Raw genomic sequence first — 17,482 nt, 5'->3', positions numbered from 1 at the left:
CCAAAGTGCTGGGATTACAGGCTTGAGCCACCGCGCCCGGCCAGACTTCCTTTTTAAAGCAAGATGAGGCCGGGCGTTGGTGGCTCACACCTGTAATCCCAGCACTTTGGGGGGCCAAGGTGGGTGGATCATGAAGTCAGGAGATTGAGACCCTCCTGGCTAAAATGGTGAAACCCCGTCTCTACTAAAAAAATTAGCCAGGCGTGGTGGTGGGTGTCTGCAGTCCCAGATACTTGGGAGGCTGAGGCAGGAGAATGGCATGAACCCGGGAGGCGGAGCTTGCAGTGAGCTGAGATCACTTCAGTGCACTCCAGCCTGTGTGACAGAGTGAGACTCTGTCTCAAAATAAATAAATAAATAAAGCAAGATGAATACTGTCTGGCAATACGGCTGCACCCATGCTACACAGTGACCCAAACACAAAGCCAGAGAAAGTGACAACTTTTTCATCACTAATACCTCCTTTGTTCCCAAATCCACTAAGCCCAAGTCATCTGCTTCTGCCTATACTAACCTTGAAAAAGGGGACTCTCCTGGCAATAGGAGGTGTCAGCATACTCTCCAGCTTCTGGGAGAGATCTTCTAGCAAGAAAAGTAGCTCAGGGGGCCCAAGTTGCACAACTTCTGTCGCCTGTCACATGGAGGAAAGGATTAGTTCCAAGAATGTCCTAGTCATTTCATGATAATTTTTTTTATTTCTTTCTTTTTCGTAAATGTGCAGTGGCAAGATCATAGCCATTCCAGCCTTGAACTCCTGGGCCCAAGTTATCCTCCCATCTCAGCCTCCTGAGTAGCTGGGACTACAGGCACACGCAACCATGCCCAGCTACATCTTTTTTTTTTTTTAATTAATAAGAAATGAGGTCTCACTATATTGCCCGAGCTGGTCTCAAACTCCTGGGCTCAGATGATCCTTCTGCCTCGGCCTCCCAGTGTGCCAGAATTACAGGTATGAACCAGCACACCTGGGCTCAGCTAATTTTCAAATTTTTTTTATACAGATGGGGTCTCACTTTGTTGCCCAGGCTGGTTTCAAACTCCTGGGCTCAAGCAAACCTCCTGCCTTGGCCTCTCAAGGTATTGGGATTATGGACAGGCATGAGCCACCACACCTGGCTATTTCATGTTAATACTTCCCAATGGGTGAAAAAAAAATTTTTTTTTGAGACAGAGTCTTGTTCTGTCTCCCAGACTGGAGGGCAGTGGCATGATCTTGGCTCACTACAAGCTCTGCATCCCAGGTTCAAGCAATTCTCCTGCCTCAGCCTCCCAAGCAGCTGGGATTACAGGTGCCCACCACCAGCCTGACTAATTTTTGTATTTTTAGTACAGACGTGTTTCATCACGTTGGCCAGGTTGGTCTCAAACTCTTGACCTCAGGTGATACACCTGTCTCGGTCTCCCAAAGTGCTGTGATTAGAGGTGTGAGCCACCGTGCCTGGCCGGGTAAATAATTTGACTTTTATTTATTTATTTACTTATTTTTGAGACAGGGTCTTGCTCTGTTGCTCAGGCTGGAGTGCAATATTGTGTTCACAGCTCACTGCAGCCTCAACCTCCTGGACTCAAGTGATGGTCCCACCTCAGCTGCCCAGGTAGCTGGGATCACAGGTGTGCGTCACCACGCTTGGCTATTTTTTTTTTCTTTTTTTTTTACTTTTTGTAGAGACAGGTCTCACTGTGTTACCTAGGCTGGTCTCAAACTCCCAGTACTTTGGGAGGTCAAGGCGGGCAGATCATTTGAGGTCAGGAGTCTGAGACCAGCCTGGCCAATATGGTGAAATCCCCTCTCTATTAAAAATACAAAAATTAGCCAATGTGGTGGTGGGCATCTGTAATCGCAGATACTTGGGAGGCTGAGGCAGGAGAATCGCTTGAGCTCAGGAGGAAGAGGCTGCAGTGAGCCAAGATCCTGCCACTGTACTCCAGCCTGATGGACAGAGCAAGACTCTGTCTCCAACAAACAAACAAAAAAACTAGCTGGGTGTAGTTGGGCATGCCAGTGGCCCTAGATACTTGGAAGGCTAAGGTGGGAGAATCACTTGATCCTTGAATCCAGGAGTTCAAGGTTGCAGTGAGCTATGATTCTTGCCACTGCACTTTAGCCTGGGTGACAGAGCAAGACTCTGTCTCTAAAAAGAAAAGAGGCAAAGGAGGAAATTGCACCCATCTCATATAAAGGATAGCTATTATGCTCTGTCATATAATAAAGTCAAGCATGTCCAAAATAAATATTCTGAATAGTAAAATAAGAATTCAAGACAGTATAGTTTAGAAGACATACTTTTTCTCTATAAATTCCTCTGTATACCTTTCCAGTTGTGGATCCAAGATGCATTTCCTAAATATCCTGTGATTAAAAAAATGACTTTGAATGCCACACGCAGAGTTTGGAAAGAAAAAAAAAGACTAATTCAAGGGAATTTCACTTTTGTCTGTTCATTAAATAATCCTTTCATACTTCTCTTCCTCTAATGTTTTGCTACTATTAACTCTGGGCAGGATCCCAGAGTGATCCCAGTGTAATAACTACATTACACTGCCAGAAGCAGAAGGGGTGAAATACAGTCTCATTGCAAACTGCTCACTCAATACACATTTATGTGGAATCTCCTAAGGGTGAGATGATGTAGAAAGATAAAAAATATATATATATGGCTGGGTGCAGTGGCTCACATCTGTAATCCCAGCACTTTCGGAGGCCAAGGTGGGCGGATCACAAGGTCAGGAGATCGAGACCATCCTAGCTAACAACAGTGAAACCCCGTCTCTACTAAAAATACAAAAAATTAGCTGGGCAAGGTGGCGGGAGCCTGTAGTCCCAGCTATTCAGGAGGCTAAAGTGGCAGCAGAATGGCGTGAACCCAGGAGGCAGAGCTTGCAGTGAATGGAGATCGCGCCACTTCACTTCAGCCTGGGCCACAGAGCGAGACTCCGTCTCAAAAAAAAAAAAAAAAAAAAGAAGTGAGAGGTTCTGCCTGTGGAGGAGTGGAGAAACAGTCTTATTTGGGATGAGACGGGCTGCCTCATTATTTTACAAAAGCAATTAAAACAGGCCCTAAGGAATATGGGTTCAATTTTAAGTCTAGCCTTGGTGGTTTCTTTACTGTAGCTGAGAAAGGAGGCTGTATTTGACTGTTTGCCTTGGGGACTTGTAGACTAAGTGTCCCTGGTTTTTTTCAATGTGGACCTCACTGTCTGAACTATTAAAAAAATTAATAATAATAAAGCTATGGTACTGCTATTTCCACTTCTTTGATTAGATTAGAAGCTATTTGAAGGCAAGCATCATGCTCTATGTACTACTGAAATGCAAGTACCTTGATTAGTGGCAAACACAAAATAGGACTCAGTAAGCATCTGTCGGGTGCTGAACAAATGTGAAAAAGTGAAAAGGGCAATGACCTCTAAGAACCAGAAAAGTGCTCCTCTACAAAAATAATCTAAGTAGCTTACTAGCAGTAGTAGTAGTAGTAGTAGTAGTAATAGTAATAGTAGTAGTAGTAGTAGTAACCTAAACGTAAGGATCACATCATTGGCATATTTTATGTCTGACACATTTTTAAAATCCTTATGACTTACAAACACCAATATGATAAGGATGATTATTCATCATTACTTTCACATATAAAGGCTTATACAGTCAGTCTAACTTCTCTCCTCAGTGTCACAGTGTTCTTTGTGAAATAAGAATAGACCTGAGGAACTTTCTGAAAGAAGATTAAATTCTGAGATCCTAGCCTGTCACTTACTTCAGTGTGCATTTCAGTATCTAAGATGAACTTGGTCACAAGTCCACAATGTAGAATAGAGAAGACCTCAATGTCCAGCTCTCGGAAAAAAGCATGGTAATTATGGAGTAACAATGATGTCTTTTCTTCCTTCCCTGTGAACTCCTATGGGGAAGTCACGGCAACAAAGAGAATAAATAAATCTTCTATATTAATCAAATTTTAATAAAACTTCAAAGTGCAAATATGCATTTATTTAATGCAAAAAATTACATTTTTATTATAATAACACATTTCTCTAGCAAAAGTCCCTAAATATTCCCAAGACAGAGCACCTAATTTAAGATGGGGATACAAGTCACACATCAAGACCCTTAGCTGGTTTCTATTTAGGGATGATCTATTAGGCAAATCAAGGCATTTAGGTCTAATGTAGAAAACTGTGAGCTGGCCGGGCATGGTGGTTCATGCCTGTAATCCCAGCACTTTGGGAGGCTGAGGCGGGTGGATCACGAGGTCAGGAGTTTGAGACCAGCCTAGCCAAGATGGTGAAACCCCGTCTCTACTAAAAGTATAAAAATTAGCTGGGTGTGGTGGTATATGCCTGTAGTCCCAGCTACTCGGGAGGCTGAGGTAGGAGAATCACTTGAACCCAGGAGGTGGAGGTTGCAGTGAGCCGAGATGGCACCACTGCACTCCAGCCTGGGTGACAGTGCGAGACTCCATCTCAGAAAAAAAAAAAAAGAAAAAGAAAAAAAACCTGTGAGCTTAGGGGCCAGAATGGTCTGGCTTCAAATCCTAGCTCCAGCATTTATTAACTGTGTGACTTTGGGCACTTGTCTTCCCTGGGTCTTAGTTTCCTTATTCATTAAATGTGGTATTAATATTAAACTTGGGCTCTTAGAGAAACTATACCTAATAAATATACAATAAATGGTAGCTGATAAACAGAAATAATTGGGATCCATGTGGTCCAGGCAATTTCAAACACATGAAACTCATTCTGCGAACAGTACAAATGTAAAGTAAAAGGGAACTAATGATAATCAAGTACCTCAAGAGAGAATTCAATGTATTGCTGGGGTACAAAAAAGGGACTAAAACAGTCAAGAAAATAATTAGAAAAAACAGTCAACAGTGTGTGGCAGGAATAAGGACCTACAGTCTAATCTGAACTTTGCTACTAAGGAGATTACTCCAAGGCCTAAGAGAGTTTTGGCTTGCTGTTTCCTAATTTTCTTTTTCTTTGTAAAATGCAGAGAATAAAGTTGGGGTTCTGTTACTCTCATTTGGATGTCACAAACCTTCATGGATACCCATCATTCCAATACCTTGTTAAGCTGGCCTCTATGAGATGGTGTAGGGTCACATTCTGAATTTTTCTCTTCTGAAATTGTGTCAGAGGAGGATGTCTTGCTACCATCTGCTTTTTGTTTCCTTTCTTTTATATTAAAAAGAGAAAAATGACTCAAGTAATTAATAATCATGTCAGCCAAATATCATTGCCCTCAGAAAACAACCTGTTGGGAACTGCCTAGAGGTAGAAGAGGTAATTTTATAACCCTAAATTACAGTGTATTTATAAATCTAACAAAGGATTCAGTTGTACAATTGCTCCAATTATTTATGCCATGATACACATAACTTTTAGGTTAATTCAATGCAGCTCATTTAGAAACAGAAGATGAGGAAAAGAACATACTTACCTATTTTTCCTTTCTTTCTGATTTTTGCTGAAATAGCAGTAACAGTATGAGGTGTTATATCTAAAGTTTCCACGTCAAAGTTTCCAAGAGGAGGGATATAGTCTGGGGTGACTGAAACAAAGAGCAGGTTGAAACTCAATGAGTACCAATTACACGCCACCATTAGACTTGAAATTCAGTCACTCCATTGGCTAAAAACTAGTTTCCAAAATTACCAAGTGTGGCTGAATGCTTATAAGACATATTCAAGTCATCTGACATTGTTTTGGCATAGCAAAATGGCCAGAGATAACACAGAAATATCATATTATGATCAATTATCATAAAACAACTTTAAATAATGATATATAACCAACAAACAGATAAAAACTAAAACAAACATTTAAAATCTAAATGGTGGCCAGGCAGGTGGCTCACGCCTGTAATCCCAAGCACTTTGGGAGGCCAAGGCGGGTGGATCACCTGAGGTCAGGAGTTTGACACCAGTCTGGCCAACATGGTGTAACCCTGTCTCTACCAAAACTACAAAAATGAGCCGGGTGTGCTGGCAGGTGCCTGTAATAGCAGCTACTCGGGAGGTTGAGGCAGGAGAACTGCCTGAACCCAGGAGGCAGAGGTTGTAGTAAGGATCTTATTCATTCTATCTAACTATATTTTTGAACCTATTAACCACCCTACCATTTTTCCTAGTCCCCCAACCACCATTACCCTCCCCAGCCTCTGGTAACCATCCTTCTACTCTATCTCCATGAGTCAAATTATTTTAATTTTCAGCTCCCACAAATATGTGAAAATATGTTGTGCCTGGCCTATTTCACTTAACATGATGTCCTCCAGTTCCATCTGTATTATTGCAAACAACAGGATCTCATTGTTTTTCATGGCTGAATAGTACTCCATTGTGTATATGTACCACATTTTATCCATTCACCCACAGATGGACACTTAGGTTGCTTCCAAATCTTGACTATTGTGACTAGCACTGCAATAAACATGGGAGTGCAGGTATCTCCTTGGTATACTGATTTCCTTTCTTTTGCGTATACACCTATCAGTGGCATTCCTGGATCATATAGTGATTCTATTTTTAGTTTTTTGAGGAAACTCCAAACTGTTTTCCATAGTGCTTGTACTAATTTACATTCCCAACAGCGTACAAAGGTTCTCTTTTCTCCATATTCTCACCAGCATTTGTTATTGCCTGTCTTTTGGATAAAAGCCATCTTAACTAGAGAGAAATGATATCTCATGGCAGTTTTGATTTGCATTTCTCTGATGCTCAGTGATGTTTAGCACCTTTTATATATCCACCATTTGTATGTCTTGTTTTGAGGAATGTCTATTCAGACCTTTTACCCATTTTTCAATCCGAATAAATTTTTTTCCTATCTTTATATATTCTAGTTATTAATCCCTTGTCAGTACATAGTTTACAAATATTTTCTCCCCTTCTGTGGGCTGTGTCTTCACTTTGGTGTTTCCTTTGCTATACAGAGGAAAGGAACTTAACTTTTTAACTTAATGTGATCCAATTTGTCCATTTTTGCTTTGGTTGCCTGTGTTTGTACGGTATTCCTCAAGAAATCTTTGCCCACTCTAATGTCCTGAAGAGTTTTCTGAACGTTTTTTGTTATTGTTGTTGCTAGTAGTTTCATAATTTGAAGTCTTAGATTTAAGTCTACAATCCGTTTTGATTTTTCTATATGGCAAGAGATAGGGGTCTAGTTTCATTCTTCTGCATATGGATGTCCAGTTTTCCCAACACCATTTATTGAAGACATGTCCTTCCCCAATGTATATTCTTGGCACCTTTGCTTAGAATGAGTTCATTGTAGGTATATGGATTTATTTCTGGGCTCTCTTCTGTTCCACTGGTGTATGCATCTGTTTTTATGCCAGCACCATGCTGTTTTGGTTACTATAGCTCTGTAGTATAATTTGAAGTCAGGTAATGTGATTCCTCCAGTTTCATTCATTTTACTCAGGACAGCTTTGGCTATTCTGGGTCTTCAGTGGTTCTCTATAAATTTTAGGATTTTTTTTTTTCTATTTCTGTGAAGAATCTCATTGGTATTTTGATAGGGATTACCTTGAATCTACAGATTGTGTTGGGTAGTATGGAAATTTTAACACTATTAATTCTTCCGATCCATGAACATGAAGTATCTTTCCTTTTTTTATTTGCTCTTCAATTTCTTGCATCAATGTTTCATAGTTCTCATTGTAGTGCTCTTTCACTTCTTTGGTTAAGTTTATTCCTATTTTATTTGTAACTTTTGTTTGTTTTATTTGTAGCTATTGTAAATGGATTACTTTCTTGATATTTTTCAGATTCTTAGTTGTTGGTATACAGAAATGCTACTCATTTTTATATGATGAGTTTGTATCTTGCAACTTTACTAAATTTATCTAATAGTTTTTTGATGGAGTCTTTAGGCTTTTCCAAATATAAGATCATATCTGCAAACAAGTATAATTTAACATTTTCCTTTATAATTTGGATGCCCTTCCTTTCTTTCTCTTAATTGTTCTAGCTTGGACTTCCAATACTGTATTGTATAATAGTGGTATTATATAAGTGGGTATCCTTGTCTTGTTCCAGATCTTAGAAGAAAGGCTTTCAGTTTTTCCCTGTTCAGTTTAATAGTAGCTATGGGTCTATACCCAGTTTTCTGAGGGACTTTTTTTATGATGAAAGGAAGTTGAATTTAAAAAAATTTTTTTAAGCATCAAGTTAAATATCAGGTGGCTTTTGTCCTTCATTCTGTTGATAGGATGTATCACATTGATTTATGTATGTTGAACAATCCTTGCATCCCTGGGATAAATCATCCCATTTGGCCATGATGAATGATCTTTTTTTTGTTTGTTTTTGAGATGGGAGTCTTGCTCTGTCACCCAGGCTGGAGTGCAGTGGCGCAATCTTGGCTCACTGCAACCTCCGCCTCCTAGGTTCAAGCGATTCTCCTGTCTCAGCCTCCCGAGTAGCTGGGATTACAGGTGCCCACAACCACGCCCAGCTAATTTTTGTATGTTTAGTACAGACAGGGTTTCACCGTGTTGGCCAGGCTGGTCTCAAATTCCTGACCTCAAGTGATCCACCTGCCTTGGCTTCCCAAAGTGCTGGGATTACAGGCGTGAGCCACCTTGCGCCTGGCCGATATTTTTAATGTGTTGCTGAATTAGGTTTGCTAGTATTTTGTTAGGATTTTTGTATCAACATTCATCAGGTGTATTGGCCTGAGGTTTCTTTTCTTTCTTTTTTTTTTTTTTTGAGGAGTCTCACTCAGTCACCCAAGCTGGAGTGCAGTCGCGCGATCTTGGCTCACTGCAAGCTCCGCCTCCTGGGTTCACACCATTCTCCTGCCGCAGCCTCCCAAGTAGCTGGGACTACAGGTGCCCATCACTATGCCCGGCTAATTTTTTTTGTATTTTCAGTAGAGACAGGGTTTCACTGTGTTAGTGAGGATGGTCTCGATCTCCTGACCTCATGATCTGCCCGTCTTGGCCTCCCAAAGTGCTGGGATCACAGGCATGAGCCACCACACCCAGCTGAGGTTTCTTTTTTGATGTATCTTTGTCTGGTTTTGGTATCAGGGAAAGCTAAGCGCTTTATTGCCTCACTACTGGCCTAGTAGGACTACCAGTATAGGACATGTCCCTTACCTGCCAAGTACTTTTCCAGGATTATTTGCAGTTCTACAATGTGCTTTAATCGGGTGAGCACCTTCCCCTTCATCTCAGGTGACGTTTCCTGGCAGAAGGCATTCACAATCTGCAAAGTACAAATTACACTGTCATACTTCCAAATGTTCAGATTTTAACCTTGTTTGTATTATTTATCCAGAGCTGAGAGATGTCTATGAAAAGCAGGATCTTTGAGTTTAGTCTGTAATAGAACTGTCCTCAGCAAGGTGATATAGAGAAAAAAAATTTCTGGGCCAAAATATAGGAGATTCAGCCAGGCGCGGTGGCTCACATCTATAATCCCAGCACTTTGGGAGGCCAAGGCAGGAGGATCACTTAAGGCCAGGAGTTCGAGACCAGTCTGGCCAACATGGTGAAAGCCCATCTCTACCAAAAATACAAAAATTAGCTGGGCATGGTGGCACATGTCTGTAATCCCAGCTACTAGGGAGGCTGAGGCAGGAGAATTGCCTGAACCTGGGAAGCGGAGGTTGCGGTGAGCCGAAATTGAGCCACTGCACTCCAGCCAGGGTGACACAGCAAGACTCCATCTCAAAAAAACAAAAAGTGAAGGAGATTAGGCTTGTGACCCTAGTTTTATTTATTACTAGTTATGTTACAAGCTGGAATAGCCAGAGAGCACATAATTTGGTGAAACAAGTTCTATTCTGCTCCTTACTGTGTGACCTTGGCTGAGTCTTTAACCTTTCTAAGATTTTCTTCATAAAGAAATGAGTCCAGCACTTGGTACAGTGTAAGTACTTAAAAATTTTTAATGACTTTGAACTCCCTATACTTGAAATTCATTTGTGTAAAATGAGGACAATAGTATTCCTGCCCATATCACAATAGAGATGTGGTAATCAAATAAGCTCATTCAAGTGCATAAACATTCCTGAAATAACATGTGAGAGGAAGTCAGTGAGATAGAGACATAAGGTGTTGTCATCATTGTCATTATCACTAAACACAAATATGTTCTAATGGGAGGGAAACTACCACCACTCACTGAATCAAAACCATAGGCATATGCCTGTGCTAGGATGGACAGCAGTTCTACAGTGAAGAAAGTGAGAAGGTCATTCTAGGCAGAAGGCAGCTTGGAGGAAATAAAACGTGGGCAATGTGAAGTGAATTCTAAGTATTCTGATTTGGCTACATAAGGAGGATCATATAATTGGAGAGTGGTGGGATATAACAGCTAGAGAAGCACAGGGGGGTTAGTGCTTGGTGAAGACTTCTAGGGAATCTTGCGAGAACTAAGAAAATAGTTTTGAGAAAAATTACGGACAATAAGTGAAACATCCTATTAACTCTGCTTACCTCTCGGAACCAGTTGAGAGTAAGAAATAGGAGAGAACACATGAATGCACGCTCTTTAGCAGACATGGACTCCAGCTTCTCTCCAGGCTCCAGGTCAGTTAGGAATATAGGACAATCTGAGAGAACAAACATTTCCAACTACCTTTAGTGCAAGCCAATAAAACCTGGAGGTTGCCTCTGGAGCTAGCTCTGCTTGCTATTTACTTTCCCCTTTAACTCATATTTGAAGGCCAAGATTTGATTAAAATATTTGCATATCATATGGCAATCAACAAATATAATTAGAAAGTTTTTGTAACAATTTATTTGTTAACATAATGGGATTCTGTATGCACTATTTTGTCTTTGGAATTCCAATGCTAAACTACTCTGTTAAGGTTAAAAAATTATTCCTTCCCACATATACCATGTACTGATATGCCCTTTCCCTAAGTTTACCAAAGAAAGAGTACAAAGAAGAAAGGATCTGATGACTTCATCCTATACCTAGTAGACCATCAATCTCCTCCAAGTTTCCGTTATGCTGTCTCTCCACACAAAGTCTCAGTAATCGGAAATAGGGAGCCAGGCACAGTGGCGACACCAATCTGAGAAGGAAAAATAAATTTCTAGACCACACTTAATAGGTATACGACTCTACGTACATAGGAAGCACAACTTTTTTTTTGAGACAGAGTCTTGCTCTGTCACCCAGGCTGGAGTGCAGTGGTGAGATCTCAGCTCACTGAAACCTCTGCCTCCCAGGTTCAAGCAATTCTCCTGCCTCGGCCTCCTGAGTAGCTGGGATTATAGGCGCACACCACGCTGTCCGACTAATTTTTGTATTTTTAGTAGAAACGGTGTTTCACCATGTTGGCCAGGCTGGTCTCAAACTCCTGGCCTCAAGTGATCCACCCGCCTCAGCCTCCCAAAGTGCTGGGATTACAGGCATGAACCACCATGCCCGGCTACCAACTTTTTAAGAATTTTCCTCAAAACAAGTGTCTACTTTTAAGAATAAATGGCAAGGAACTTAATGGATGCTCCATTAAGAAAATAAATATAATGAGCTGAATCATAGGAAGGCAGAGGTATGAGGAATGAAAGTCCATGTGTTAGGAGAACCAGAAATAAGATAGAAAGAGAATGTAAGAGAGGCAGAGGTAGCACAGAATGTTCAAGGGAGGGAAAGAATAAGATACAGAAAAGAAGGTAATCTCAGAATATCTGTTGGCTCACACAAGGCAATATAAATCTCAAGCCAAGGGTCCAAGAAAAACCAAGGAATCTGCCGCATCCTCCCTAAGCTCTCCAAATACCATTTGTCCTGAGAGAAACTTTTTTGACTCAAGTTCCCCACCAAGAACTGTGGAATTCCCCATGAACATTCAAAACACTAACAGGTTTAGAAAAGAAAAACTATACTGACTTTTGGCCTGATTCCTGTGGAGTCACCGGACCCCCATCTTTTGCAAAGTCCTGAGAAAACAGCAGCGGCAGGAGGTTGATGGCGATCCCATCCTGAGTGTTGTATTCTTCCAGTCCGTACAGCGCTTTCACAGGAAATGGAAAGTCACTGCGGAGAAAAACCAGAATCTGATGCAGCAGCTCAGGAATACGCAAGGCTACAGGGAAAACCACTAGAGCAAACCAATTTCAAATACAACATCATGGGGAGAAATTAGAAATAGAAGAACAAACAGTGAAACTTTTAGGAATTTTGGAGCTAAGGGTGCAGGGGTGCTGGGGTTGGCAGGAAAGAAGCTGTGGGACTGGGCAGCTGTGGCTGAGGTCAAGGGTATTCTGAAGTTTGTATCAGCTACTGACAGAATTGATGTAACTTCACCAGTACAACCAAGCCAGCAGGTAAACAATACCTACCCTTCCGGAACAACACAGGAGTCCACTACGAAGGCATCCTGGAAATCATTGCAGATGGTATGCCCAACACATTCCTTCAGGAAGCAAACAAACAAAAAGGGCAGTGCAGGGTGTACTTGCTGTAAGCCCTAGATAAATTACTCTTAACCTTTCTAAGTCTCAGTTCTCTCATTTCTAAAAAGAAAGTAATAATAAATATCTCATTTTTGTGAAGTAGAAAAGAGAGAGTGCATAAAAAGCACTTAGCACAAGGCCTACCATAGAATAGGGCTCTCAGACAGATAGTAGCCATCATCATTAACAAAGTCAATCTCTTCTTTACTATTGTTATTAAGTGAAGGAAGCCTCAGAGAAGAGCCCTGAGACAGGGTAGGGCAGAAAAGCCTTTCGCAGTTAGAATTTAGGAGAGGTCACAGGATGATCTATTTTCACACTGCAACAGAAAGACCTGAAGAGTGTAGTAAAGCAGCTCTCATGCTTTATTGCTTTAAGAAAAGACAATTGGCTTTACCAGGGCTTTTGGATCCAGCTTTTCTTGTTGGATCAGGTTGGCAAATTCATCATAGTAAAGTGCAGAGGCCTGAGGAGACTGCTCACTGCAGGAATGAACCAACTGCAACAAGGAGGTCACCTGGAGCAAAGAGGAAGAATGGTTTAAACCTTGAGCTGCCAATCCTTCCCAAACTCCATTCGCCCCATTCAAGACTGTTTTTTTCACTTTCTGATTTTACTGGCAAAGCTCTACTTCTCACTTGAAGTTTTCCTGAATGTTCTGACCTGTTTGTCTCTTTCTGATATCATCCCTTTTGCAATCTGTCAGACACTGCAGCCAGATTAATTTTTCTAAAGCAAAGCTTTGATTTTGCCATTTCCATGCTAAGAAACCTTTAAGGAATACCTCTGCCTAAAGAATGAAATAAAAATGTATTGCTTTACATGCAAGGCTCTCGGTTTTCTCTCTCAACTAGCTTTTTCTTTTTTTCTTTTGAGACGGAGTCTTGCTCTGTCATCTAGGCTGGAGTATAGTAGCGTGATCCCAGCTCACTGTAACCTCCACTTCCCGGATTCGAGCAATTCTCTTGCCCCAGTCTCCTGAGTAGCTGGGACTACAGGCACCTGCCACCATGTCCAGCTAATTCTTTTGTACTTTTATTAAAGACAGGATTTCACCATGTTGTTCAGGCTGGCCTCAAACTCCTGACCTCAAGTGATCCTCCTGCCTTGGCCTCCCAAAGTGCTGGGATTACAGTCGCAAGCCACCGTGCCCTGCCTGAACTAGCTTTATGTCCCACTTTCCAATTATATACTTATTTGTCCCCATGCTTCAACCAAACTGTTATTCCATAAACATGGTATATCTTTCTTGCTAAGACTTTATAATCAGAGAGATTAAATGGATATAGAAATAAATGCAACCAGCCTGGGAGTGGTGGCTCACATCTGTAATCCCAGTGCTTTGGGAGGCTGATGGGGGCGGATCATCTGAGATCAGGAGTTTGAGACCAGCATGGCCAACATAGCGAAACCCTGACATGGTGAAACCCCGTCTCTACTAAAAATACAAATTTAGCCGTGGTGACTCAACACCTATAATCCCAGAAGTTTGGGAGGCCAAGGCAGGTGGATCACTTGAGGTCAGGAGTTCAGGACCAGCAGGGCCAACATGGTGAAACCTCATCTCTACCAAAAATATAAAAAATTAGCCGGGTATGGTGGTGTGTGCCTGTAATCCCAGCTACTCTGGAGGCTGAGGCAGGAGAATCGCTTGAACCTGGGAGGCGGAGGTTGCAGTGAGCTGAGAACCTGGGAGGCGGAGGTTGCAGTGAGCTGAGATCTTGCCACTGCACTCCAGCTTGGGTGACAGAGCGAGGCTCTCTCAAAAAAAAAAAAAAGAAAGAAAAGAACTCACCTGTGTGCACTGCTCATTGCTCAGGTTGGCTCTCTCTTGGGTCAAACTACATGATTCAGTTCTAAAAAGAAAGCATTTTAATTTCATTTTTGTAATATTTTGTAGCAACTGCCAATAAGTTTAAGAATTCTGACTTCCCGGCCGGGCGCAGTGGCTCAAGCCTGTAATCCCAGCACTTTGGGAGGCCGAGACGGGCGGATCACGAGGTCAGGAGATCGAGACCATCCTGGCTAACATGGTGAAACCCCGTCTCTACTAAAAAATACAAAAAACTAGCTGGTCGCGGTGGCGGGCGCCTGCAGTCCCAGCTACTCGGGAGGCTGAGGCAGGAGAATGGCGTGAACCCGGGAGGCGGAGCTTGCAGTGAGCTGAGAGATTCGGCCACTGCACTCCAGCCCGGGCAACAGAGCAAGACTCCGTCTCAAAAAAAAAAAAAAAAAGATTTCTGACTTCCCTAGGGTAGGGTAAAGATAAAAGTGCATACAGACAGAGAAGAGTATTTATTTTGTCCATACAAAATACAGATTAGAGCAAAGGATGGTTATTTTATATATTTTTTTCTTTTCTCTTTTCTGTACATATTTTTTAAGGGCAAATTAGCAATAATTAGAGGAAGCACTTAATTAGTGTATGTTATGTGCTAGACATTTCAACGACTCTATGAGGTAAATCCTATTATTATCCTTATTGCAGATGTGAGTCTATAAAGGCAGAGAAATAAAGTAACTTACCCAAGGTAATTCAGCTAATTTGACCCTGGGCAAGCAGTATGGCTTCAGTGAAGGAACTCTTAACCAATACACTCTGCAACCTCTTCCCATTATTAATGTGTGTCACAGGGGAGCAATGACTATCTGAGCCGGTGGCGGCTGGGGTAGGGTTAGGGGGAGAATTTACTAAGACAGTTGTAGGTAAAGAAAGACAAGATTTCTTAGAGAAAGTATAAAAATACATTGCAAGAAAGCAATGGGCAGCCAGCAATAGAGGAGCTGACTGCAAGGAAACAAAGGCTTGCTGGGGATTTACAGAGTAGTACTTATGATGTATGCTGTATGCTGAAGAGGGCTTTGTGCAGTACTGATAATGCCAAAATTGCAGTGAGCCAACTTGCAGGTGTATGGTGATAAGTTGGGTGCAGAGGGCTGCATGTCCTGCACCATGAAAAAAGGCAGACTTACATACTTTGTCTTTGCTTTCTTTGCTCCCACCACTCTGACTCCTTTTCCCTAATTAGGATTCCACAATGTGGATTCTAAAGATGTCTCCTGATGTCTCAGAAAATAATTTCCAAGGAGCATGAACTGAAATCCAATGTTGGTTTGTAATAGCAACATCTTATCAAGCCCCCAAACCAATATGTCTTTAGATTCTACAAATGGGGACTCAAGGAACAAGGTAAGAGGAAATCCACAAGATCTTATTTGTACCAAATGTATAAAGTTCCCAACAGGAATGACACAGCAATGTAGACACCTGCATTGTCTAGTGCCTATATCAGGAGCAGATAAAGAAAAACGCATTCTAAAAGAATCAGGGCTCCCTTTTTGTGTAAAGATTTCTAGAATTTTACCTCTAGGCAATCCTTAATTTTTAACAACAGACTGTAATAGCTAGGATCACAATCCAGCAAAAAATATACATGGTATTATATACAGTCATGATCAGAACATGTAAAAGTAGCAAAACACATTTGCTCATTTCTCTCATAGTTGCAACGTCTACTGTTAAAATGATGTCTATGAGATGTAACACTTCGTTTGTTAGCAAGATTAACTGATCTCAGACCACAGAAGTCAGAATTTCCATGTGTACCTGTCTGCTGCCATGATGCCAGCCATGGTGACAGCACCAATAATCCCAATGAGTTTGTACTTGAATACGGTGCTAGAGAGCTGCTTTCTTATCACCAAGTGCATGTCATCCTGCAATGAGATGATGAAGAAAGATGAAAATGCTGGAATGGCACAGCAAAAGGTATGGCTTTTATCGTTTACTGTTTTTTATTTTTATTTTTTTTGAGAGGGAGTTTTGTTCTTGTTGCCCAGGCTAGAGTGCACAATCTCGGCTCACTGCAACCTCTGCCTCCCAAGTTCAAACGATTCTCCTGCCTCAGCCTCCTGGGTAACTGGGATTACAGGTGCCTGCCACCACGACCGGCTAATTTTGTATTTTCAGTAGAGATGGGGTTTCACCATGTTGGCTAGGCTGGTGTTGAACTCCTGACCTCAGGTGATCCACCCGCCTTGGCCTTCCAAAGTGCTGGGATTACAGGTGTGAACCACCATAACTAGCCCTGTGTGTCTTTAGCAAGTCAATTCATCTCTCCAAGTTTTAATTTTTACATCAGTGAAATGGGGAAGTCTTTTTTTTTTTTTTTTTTTTTGAGAAGGAGTCTCACTCTGTTGCCCAGGCTAGAGTGCAGTGGCACCATCTTGGCTCACTGCAAGCTCCGCCTCCCGGGTTCACGCCATTCTCCTGCCTCAGTCTTCTGAGTAGCTGGGACTACAAGCGCCCACCACCACGCCTGGCTAATTTTTTGTATTTTTAGTAGAGACGGGGTTTCACCGTGTTAGCCAGGATGGTCTCGATCTCCTGACATTGTGACCCGCCCACCTTGGCCTCCCAAAGTGCTAGGATTACAGGTGTGAGCCACCGTGCCCGGCCTGAAATGGGGAAGGTTGTTTTAAGGATTAGAGATAAATCATAAAAAACTTCTAGAACATGAGAACACTTGGACACAGGAAGGGGAACATCACACACCGGGGCCTGTCATGGGGTCGGGGGAGCAGGGAGGGATAGCGTTAGGAGATATACCTAATGTAAATGATGAGTTAATGGGTGCAGCACACCAACATGGCACATGTATACATATGTAACAAACCTGCACGTTGCGCACATGTACCCTAGAACTTAAATTAGAAACAAAAAAACAAAAAAAAACAAAAAACCTTATAGAACAGTGCCTGGCACATGACAGACATTCAATAATAATATATTTTATTTTATTTTATTTTATTTATTTTTTATTTTTTTTCTGAGATGGAGTCTTGCTCTGTCACCCAGGCTGGAGCGCAGTGGCGCGATCTTGGCTCACTGCAAGTTCCGCCTCCTGGGTTCACGCCATTCTCCCTTCTCAGCCTCCCGAGCAGCTAGGACTACAGGTGCCTGCCACCACGCCTGGCTAATTTTTTGTAATTTTAGTAGAGACAGGGTTTCACTGTGTTAGCCAGGATGGTCTTGATCTCCTGACCTCGTGATCTACCTGC

General features: G+C 41.9%; 1 protein-coding gene across 11 annotated transcripts in view; it reads right to left on the bottom strand.

The window, feature by feature from the left end:
* The window catches only part of LOC105477686 (FA complementation group D2), a 76,868-nt gene that overhangs the window by 22,165 nt on the left and 37,221 nt on the right, over positions 1-17,482 (bottom strand). For 10 of the 11 annotated variants that reach the window (XR_984883.3, XR_011620230.1, XM_011734321.3 and 7 more), the window contains 12 exons: positions 16,029-16,138; positions 14,217-14,277; positions 12,819-12,938; positions 12,308-12,381; positions 11,856-12,002; positions 10,934-11,034; positions 10,448-10,563; positions 9,104-9,212; positions 5,438-5,548; positions 5,063-5,172; positions 3,753-3,896; positions 515-631 (listed from right to left, as the gene is read on the bottom strand). Coding sequence is in view for 9 of the 11 variants with exons in the window: in XM_011734321.3 (XP_011732623.2) it covers positions 515-631; positions 3,753-3,896; positions 5,063-5,172; positions 5,438-5,548; positions 9,104-9,212; positions 10,448-10,563; positions 10,934-11,034; positions 11,856-12,002; positions 12,308-12,381; positions 12,819-12,938; positions 14,217-14,277; positions 16,029-16,138 (1,320 nt within the window). In the remaining 2 variants the exon portion in view is untranslated. The remainder of the gene's footprint in view (positions 1-514; positions 632-3,752; positions 3,897-5,062; positions 5,173-5,437; positions 5,549-9,103; positions 9,213-10,447; positions 10,564-10,933; positions 11,035-11,855; positions 12,003-12,307; positions 12,382-12,818; positions 12,939-14,216; positions 14,278-16,028; positions 16,139-17,482) is intronic. The other variant, XM_011734320.3, reaches the window with a different exon arrangement.

This window comes from Macaca nemestrina, chromosome 2 (assembly GCF_043159975.1).
Source record: "Macaca nemestrina isolate mMacNem1 chromosome 2, mMacNem.hap1, whole genome shotgun sequence".
Lineage (NCBI taxonomy): Eukaryota > Metazoa > Chordata > Mammalia > Primates > Cercopithecidae > Macaca > Macaca nemestrina.
Note: the sequence above shows the minus strand (reverse complement) of the source record. Positions and strands in the feature narration are given on the sequence as shown.